We start from the raw sequence: 8,285 nt of genomic DNA, 5'->3' as shown, positions 1-8,285 counted from the left end.
GGACCAACCAAGGACCAACCAAGGACCAGCCAAGGACCAGCCAAGGACCAGCCAAGGACCAGCCAAGGACCAACCAAGGACCAACCAAGGACCAGCCAAGGACCAAGCAATGACCAGCCAAGGACCAGCCAAGGACCAACCAAGGACCAACCAATGACCAGCCAAGGACCAACCAATGACCAGCCAAGGACCAGCCAAGGACCAACCAAGGACCAACCAATGACCAGCCAAGGACCAACCAAGGTTTGGTTGCATTGATGAAATGATAGAAACAGGATAAAGGAATCTTTCTATGGTGGACGTGTTTCTGATGGGAGGGGCTGATGGAGTCATGAGGAACCAAGCAGGAAGTGACATCATCAGAGCAGAGCTCTCTAACCCTGAAATCCCACATCACCAGCGTTCCTTGGTGGGATTTTTATTTTGAGGATTTGGGGAAAAAATGTTAGAAAGTTCCCATCCCTGCATCAGAGCGCCACCTGTTGGATCTATGAACGGTTTTCTATGCTTGAAACCAAACTAGCAGCAGTAGTGGAGTTTGGAGATGTAACCCACTTCATAAATCTATCTTTGTTCTCCTCTATTTTATCCACAACTTCTGCAATTGCATTTTATTATTTTATTCTCCTTCCAAAGCAAACATGCAGGCAATCCTTCCTGATTGGTGATGAAAGCAAATGATTTCCTCCATTCTTCTTTGAATCCTCATCAACCATCTTCCTTTTTCCCCTTTGGGATCCACGGCCTGAGAAACACCCGCCGCTTTGTTTGCAGCAGCCACCTGCCTGGCGCCGTGCCGCGCCGCTCACACCTGCTGCAGGCTGTGACCTCTGATCTCTACGGATATGACGCTAATTTACGTTGAAAGAAATATTTACATTTATCATATAAATTTATCTAGTATGCAAACGTTTCCAGCATTAGAAAACATCATGAATGTTTGTTTGACCTCCTGCTCACCCTATTAAAATAAACAAACAACAAACAAGCTCCAGGGAGCCCAAAAGGGGGCGCTAAAGAGCTGCAGGTTGCCGAGAGACGTCATGTAAGATTTTAGGGCCCTAAAGCAGACGTATTCATAACTTTTAACTTTTCCCTAGAGAGTGTAGCGGCAGACCTGCGCTGTCAGAACGCTGGAAAATAAAACGTAAATCCTTCATTGACCTAAAATAGAGAATTAAACTCTGCATCATTTAACCCCTCCCCTTGGGCAGCAGTGGGCTGTCATTGTGCGGCGCCGGGGAGCAGAGGGGGGTTAAGGGTCTTGCTCAGGGACCCAGAGTGGCAGTCTGTGGGACTGAGTGGGGCGAGCATACCTGAAATATTTGACATCCCCTCATTTATTTCTTGGGTCTTTGCAAGAGACACGTTTTTATCGATTCAAGAGTTTAATGATTTATATATAATATCTTTAATGTTCATCTTGATATGGTTAAAAAACAAATGCAACAAAATATCAAAACGAGCACAGTTCTTTATACCGACGCCTCTTATTATATTTTAAATTATTTCAGTATTATTTGTGCTGTTCTTCCCTTTGCTGGAGGCTGATTTCTAATTAATAATACAAAATAATACGTTTTATGTCAAAGCTGCTTGTCTGGACACTCAAGGTCACACAAAGGATCAACAAAAATAATAAAAAAGGTTGAGAAATGAATACTAAGAAGTTTTAAACAGCTGAGTTTTGATTTAAAAATGGAGAAGTGAGTCTGTGTTTGTAAGTATTGAACAGTTCTCCATTACACAAAAAACACAGGATCAAAATAGATCAAAGATCAAAATAACACTTTAAAATGCTGTGGTTACGTTAAACTACAGGAATAAATATGAAAGTGGCGGCAGCACCGTGCTCTTTCTTTGCGCTGGAAGCTGTCCTGATTGCACGCTAGGTTGGGTTGCAGGTGCAGCTGCTATCAGAGGCGGGCGGACGGTCTCCTCATGTTGTTGACGTCTGTGTCTTCAGCAGGCGTAGAGCTAACAGAACTGGCAGCGTTGCGAGGCAAGGGCTCAAACATGTACGGCTGGAAGCCTTCTGCACCAAACCAAGCTTCTGTCCATAGCGTTCCTTGACAGTGTCGTTTCTAAGTCACCAATTTAGTGCTACTTGGTCCCAATGGAATTTCCCATTGGGAACCTGCTAGCACTAAGATGCTAACTGGTTAGCAAGATGCTTCCAACAAACCGGCCCCAACCAAACTTGCTTGCGAACCTTCCTCCACAACAATCCCGCCCCCTTGATAATCGACCAATCACATTCACTTTATTCACTTGTGTAAAGTCGGGCACCACTCTGGAGAATTCGGAACTGCAGCGGTTGGAACGGCTTCTTCTCTACGACTTTTAATGCATTTTTTTTTATCTTCTTCTCGCCACTAGGGGGTGCTGCAGCACCTCCATTTCCTGCAGCCATGAAACACAGTTTTCTTGGTGTTTAAATGGGGAAAAGTAGGGAAAATGCAAATTTCAGTTAACAAAAAAATATGTCGTCTTCTAATAAAATACGGCAGCAGCTACGTGCTACACGCCATTCCTGAAGGCTTCCAATGAAAGGTTGAGAATAAACTTCCAGACCTGACAGTGCAGGTGACTCCATCGTGCAGGTCTGCAGCCAGAGTCCTCTCACCTTGATATTTTCATTAACGAATAAACGTTCGAACGAACAGACTCTAAACACCTTTCAGATGTTTTAAATCCATGTTTCTTTGCCCAATGAGGCTGATTAGCTTTTAGAGGCTTAAATAAAAAGGTCAGAGTGAATACTTGGTCTGCATGTTTCTGCTTGGCTTCATGGAGGCTTTATCTGCTGATTTGTTTTTGCAGCATGGATCAGGTGAAAGGGGTGCTGACTCTGCAGGGAGAAGCTCTGACTCAGGCTGTGAGTAGTCACTCTTTCCACATTCACCCTCCGAATTTAGCTGCATGACATCTTTTAATGTTTAACTCTCCTCCACAGGACATTAACCTGAAGGTCGCCAAGAGCAGCCAAGTCCTGCATTTTCAGTTCAGAGAAGACAAACAATGGAAGCTGCAGCAGGTAGTCTGAAATTCCTGTCCGTTCAGGAAACGGGTTTCAAAAAGTAAACCAACCAGATTATTTTAGAGGAAACAAAGCTGCAGCATGACTGCTTGAAATAATATGCTGGTGCAGATTCTCAGTCATCCAGGTCATATAGTCGTTCCATAAAAGTTAAAATCAATCCACTGGACTTTGTTTCCAAGTTTGAAGACGTTTCTCTTCCATCCAGGCAGATTTTTCAGTTCAAAATATCAGAAATAGCGTTTAGTTCCAGGTTTTATCCAGCAGCCCAACTAAGCCTGGTTTTAGTTTAGAGAACATGCAAATAGAAACGGATGAACGGGTCCCCCCCTTTGGAATGGGGGTCGTTTCAGAGACATAGACAGGTATGGGGCATTGCAGGTCAAAAAAGAAGCCAAACGACCCCCATTCCAAAGGGGGGGACCCGTTCATCCGTTTCTATTTGCATGTTTTCTAAACTAAAACATGCGGTGTTTTTACGGTGGCCCAGAGGTGTCAACACTGATACGAAAGCTGCAACAGATTTAAATATAAAAGCCATAGACATTATATACGTAGACATCTCATTGGACGCTGACGGCAGCGAGGCCGACATGCACGGCGGGCGGCCATCTTGGATCGGACCACAGTTCAGCTGCTGTCAGAATGCAGAGGAGGCGCCTTAGATTTTAATCCCATGAAAGACGAGTCAGAGATGATATTACAATAATCTCTGACACGTCACAACCCCTTAAAAGACCAAAACAAATTCTAAAATTACCTTTTAGCTAGATTACACCGATTTATTCACATAAGAAACTATTTAAACTGAACTCAAACTGGATGAAATGCATGCAAAGTTATATATTTTGCAATTAAATATTAATATGATAAACACAAAGTTTTATATTAATATATTATAATATTATATGTATATATATGTATATATATATGCTGCAGCTTTTGTATTTGTGTTGACACCTCTGGGCCACCGTATAAACAAGGCGTTGTTGCTCTACTTTATAAAACCTGGAACTAAACGCTATTTCTGACATTTTGAATTGAAAAAGCTTCCTGGATGGAAGAGAAACGTCTTCAAACTTGGAAACAAAGTCCAGCGGATTGTAATAATGCATCATATTAACAATGCGCATTAGTTAGAGCTGCCTGTTCACTTCCTGGTTCCCCCTGTGTGCGTTCCGCGGTCTCAGCCAGGCTGCCTGTGTTTCTCTGGTTCCCCTCCGCTGCTAAAGCACCAACATGTCTGGTTAAAGCAGTGGATTTCCTGCAGGGCCGGCCACCGTTCAATTAGTACTGAAATACTGGTAACAGGACACCATGTTGGTGTCATAATAACAGAAGCACTTCCTCTCAGATCTCAGTGAACTTTAGTTTCTAAGGAGTTTTTCAAAGTGGAACTGGATGACATTTAAAAAAACAACCAAGAACACGAATCCGATCATTCTGCGGAAAACATTTAATCATTAGATGAACCAACTGAAGCCCCTACAGGCCAGGCTGAACCTGAGCACCCCCCCCGGACTGAACCAGCAACCAGACCGGAAACAGAGCAGAGAGATTTCCAGACCAGCTAAAACCAACTGGACGCTTCCCAGTAGCACTGGGAGCAGAGGAGTCAAATTATTCATGTTTATTCCTCCAGTATAAATCCTGCTGTTTAAAAACACTTTTAATGAAGTTAGAGGATCAACTTCAGCTTTTTACTACTATAAAAGTGTAATAGCACCATTTTAAAAACTAAATTATAAAAGTAATGCAGTAAAAACTGTTCAGGCCAGAAGCTTTACTGCTTTACTCTATTAAAGGAACATTTTTCTACCATTCTGGATGATAACTTCCTTAGATTTTATTTTCTTAGTTTTATAACTAATGGTAACAGCGTCATGTTTAACTTTACATCATCTGGAAAAATTATTTATTTTGGTCTGTGGTGAGCAACAAGTTGGGGCAGCACCGAGTCCAATTATAAAGAAATGAATTGTCTGGATGAAACTAATTATTTTGTTGGTTTTTATTTTTTTAAACACCAACAGGCCATAAATGAAAATGAGCTTAAATAAAACAAAACTAACAAGACTATTTTTAAAACATAAGGAATAGAAGGAAAACGTTCTCTAGAGATAATTACTGCAGTAAAGTATAGATGGGCAACATTTCTACTGATGGTAACAAAGTATTTGGACTTTACTGGACCCCTCTGTCTATTGGTAGAAGATCTATATTTATAAAGGATTGGTTGATTAAACAAATCTGGTCAATTTCTCACTTAATGGATGGAAATGGTGATATTTTAAGTTCAACAAGCTTCAAGGAACTGATTGTTCGTTAACAAGTTACAATAAAGTTTTGCGTTGTATACCTGATGTTCTCCTTATGTCAGTTAATAACATTATATCTAATTTCTCCCTATTCCAAAACTCCATAAGCTTTAAATTGAGCGTTAGAGATAATAAATGCACCAATAGGTTCTTGAATCAATATTTTATATATAATATGTACCCTGGTGGAACTAAACGTACATTTCTCTTACAACATTTTAACAAATCGACGAAATCTACAATAATCAAAATTAGGAAAAAAATATTATTAATTATTATAATTATTTGAAATGCCCAATTCCTCCTAAATATAAAAAATTACAATTTATAATAATAAATGACACATATTCTTCAAATGAGTACTTAAGAGAGAGATTTAAACTCAATGTTTGTAATTGTGATTTCTCTACAACTCAATTGGAAACTACTAATCATTTGTTTTATGAATATAAAGAAGTAAGAAACCTCTGGGATCTACTTCAGATCTTTCTATCTTCTAGATCTATAAATGTAGACTTTAATTCCTTACAAATAATTCAGTTTGGTTTATATATTAATGAAAAAAAAAAAACTGGAATTCTTAGTTAATACTTTGATGATTATAACCAAATATTATATCCATAAATGTCGTGATGCAAAATGCCTCCTTCTCATTCTCTGCTCTCAAAAACAAACTTTCCTCCTTTAACCGACGTCTGAAGAAGATGAAACCTTAAAGCAAATAAATTGATTTAATGGAAGAATTTCAGTTAGTCCCCTCTTCTTAATAATTTATTTATTTATTTTAGTCTGTAATTTTTTATTGGAGTTAATAGGAGTTGTGATCTTATTTGTTTCTTGTATTGTTCATTATTGACGTATTGTTTAATTTGTCATTGATATTCTGTTTTTTTTTTTTTTCAATAAAACAGACCTACCAGCAGGTGGCGATAGTAGCAGCTACTCAGAAATGAATCTGAAAATGGTTCATTTTAACCCAAAAGTCGATGATGTTTTAGATGCTGAGAGTTTTACTTTTGTCTGATTCAGTAGAAAACTTTTAATATTTCGCCTTGATGATGAAAATAGAGGATTTATCACCAAAAATAAATATTTTCTTATTCAGAAACTTTTAATTGAAGAGACCTTATGGAATATTTTACAGTAAAATATCTATAAATCATTTTTTATTCTGCCTTTTTAGGACTAAAACCTGGTTTGATGTTTTAGTAGTTCAGTATTGATGCGTCTATCAGCCTGTTTTCCCTGAATTTACTTCCTGTCAGAAGTTCCCGCGCTGTTCCATGTTAAATGGTCTGACTTAGCAAACAATCCAGGCTTTATATTCAGAAGCGAACAGCATCCAGCTCAACTGAACCTGACGGCAGCTCCAGGAAAAGATGGAAGTAGAGAAAAAAAAGTGTTCAGTTTTAGGCTGAAACTAATAATTATTTTATCGCTTAATAATCAGAAAGCCAAATGTTCCTTAAAGAAGACTTTTTACAAAAGTAAACCAGCTGAACTTCAAACTGTTTTGGAAAGAGCACATTGATGGACGAAAACATATTTTCGCAGTTTAATTTTATTTAGAAAATCTGTTTTTACAGTTCAGTCTAATTTTAGTGATCTATAAATGGAAACAGAAAGGACAGTGTTTTTAATAAATGTAATATAGTCACTTCATTTAATTTACGCATTAACCTGAGCAGCAATCCTTTCCTTCACCTTTTTCCTCTCCTTATTTCTCTGTCTGGCAAATCTGGTCTGATTGGTTTATTCTACGGGTTTAGTAGTTAACACTGGATTAAAAGCTGGATTAAATCTAGCTGAGATAACCAAGACCATCACTGCAGTATCACTTATTTTATCTATATTTAAGCAACTTTAGTTAAAATGTTGATTTCTTTACAATCTTGGTATAATTGCTGCTTTAAGTGTGTCGCTCTGTCAGCTAAAGGAACATTTTAGTCTCTATACTCCTGTTAACGTTTAATTTTTTACTAAATTAGTTGAGGATTATATAAGTAATTTATTAATCTGATTAATTGTTTCATTCCTGGTTTAGTTTGAGCGTGAGCAAAACAGAGCTGCAGTTCTGTGTTTTTGCCACAGGTGGCAGTATAATTAGAAGACTTGGTAATCCTTCTTTATGATCCAATTTAACTTATTTGCTTTAAAAAAACAAACATTTATCAATTAAAGAGTGATTGCAAATTGATTGAAGGTCTTGCTGCCCACAGCATTACAGTTCCTCCACCTTGGCTGGTTGGTAGAACAAGACGGTTCCAGTTAAAGTCCAAACCCAGTTCAGTTAATGTCTGTGATATTTCCAAGGCAGCAGCAGCATGCAGAGGTTGCCATGGAGACCCGTTTATCCATAGATGCCACTCTGCTGCTGGTCTGCAGACCATCCTGCTGCTGCGTAGATCTGAAGCTGTCCTCATTCCTCTGCTCTCCGTCCCCCCCCCTCAGATACAGGATGCCAGGAACCACGTGAACCAAGCTCTGCTGCTTCTGAGCAGCCGCGATGAGACGTACCAGTTCAAGACTGGAGCCGAGGTCAACAAGGTGGGTCAATCTGAGCCGGACGCGTCTGAAACCCGGAGCGTCTGTGATGATGACCGACCGGATGTTTGTGTTTACGCTGCAGCTCATGGACGCGGTGATGTTGCAGCTGACCAGAGCACGGAACCGCCTCACCACCCCTGCATCCCTGACTCTGCCAGAACTTGCCACCAGTGGACTGATGGTACGGAACGCCATGGGAAGGCCGTTCACACCCTGGAGCATGCAGGCGGCAGCATCATGCTGTGGGCCTGCTGTTTCCTCAGTAGGAAAGGGAGAGCTGCTGCAGTGTTAGCTTTGCATTGTCACTCTTCACATATTAACATCTATCTGTTATGCTACGTTCAAAATGAACGCTTTCAGCAGCAGAAGCAGCCGCTTTA

General features: G+C 39.7%; 1 protein-coding gene across 1 annotated transcript in view; it reads left to right on the top strand.

Moving 5' to 3' along the window:
• Nucleotides 1–8,285, top strand: part of rogdi (rogdi homolog) — a 25,781-nt gene that overhangs the window by 5,651 nt on the left and 11,845 nt on the right. Inside the window, exons 4-7 of the mRNA XM_015405347.1 lie at nucleotides 2,824–2,878; nucleotides 2,957–3,037; nucleotides 7,810–7,905; nucleotides 7,988–8,190. Coding sequence (XP_015260833.1) covers nucleotides 2,824–2,878; nucleotides 2,957–3,037; nucleotides 7,810–7,905; nucleotides 7,988–8,190 — 435 coding nt within the window. The remainder of the gene's footprint in view (nucleotides 1–2,823; nucleotides 2,879–2,956; nucleotides 3,038–7,809; nucleotides 7,906–7,987; nucleotides 8,191–8,285) is intronic.

This window comes from Cyprinodon variegatus, unplaced genomic scaffold, assembly GCF_000732505.1.
Source record: "Cyprinodon variegatus isolate N-32 unplaced genomic scaffold, C_variegatus-1.0 Scaffold2166, whole genome shotgun sequence".
Lineage (NCBI taxonomy): Eukaryota > Metazoa > Chordata > Actinopteri > Cyprinodontiformes > Cyprinodontidae > Cyprinodon > Cyprinodon variegatus.
The sequence above is the reverse complement of the archived record's forward strand: the minus strand, read 5'-3'. Positions and strand labels throughout refer to the sequence as shown.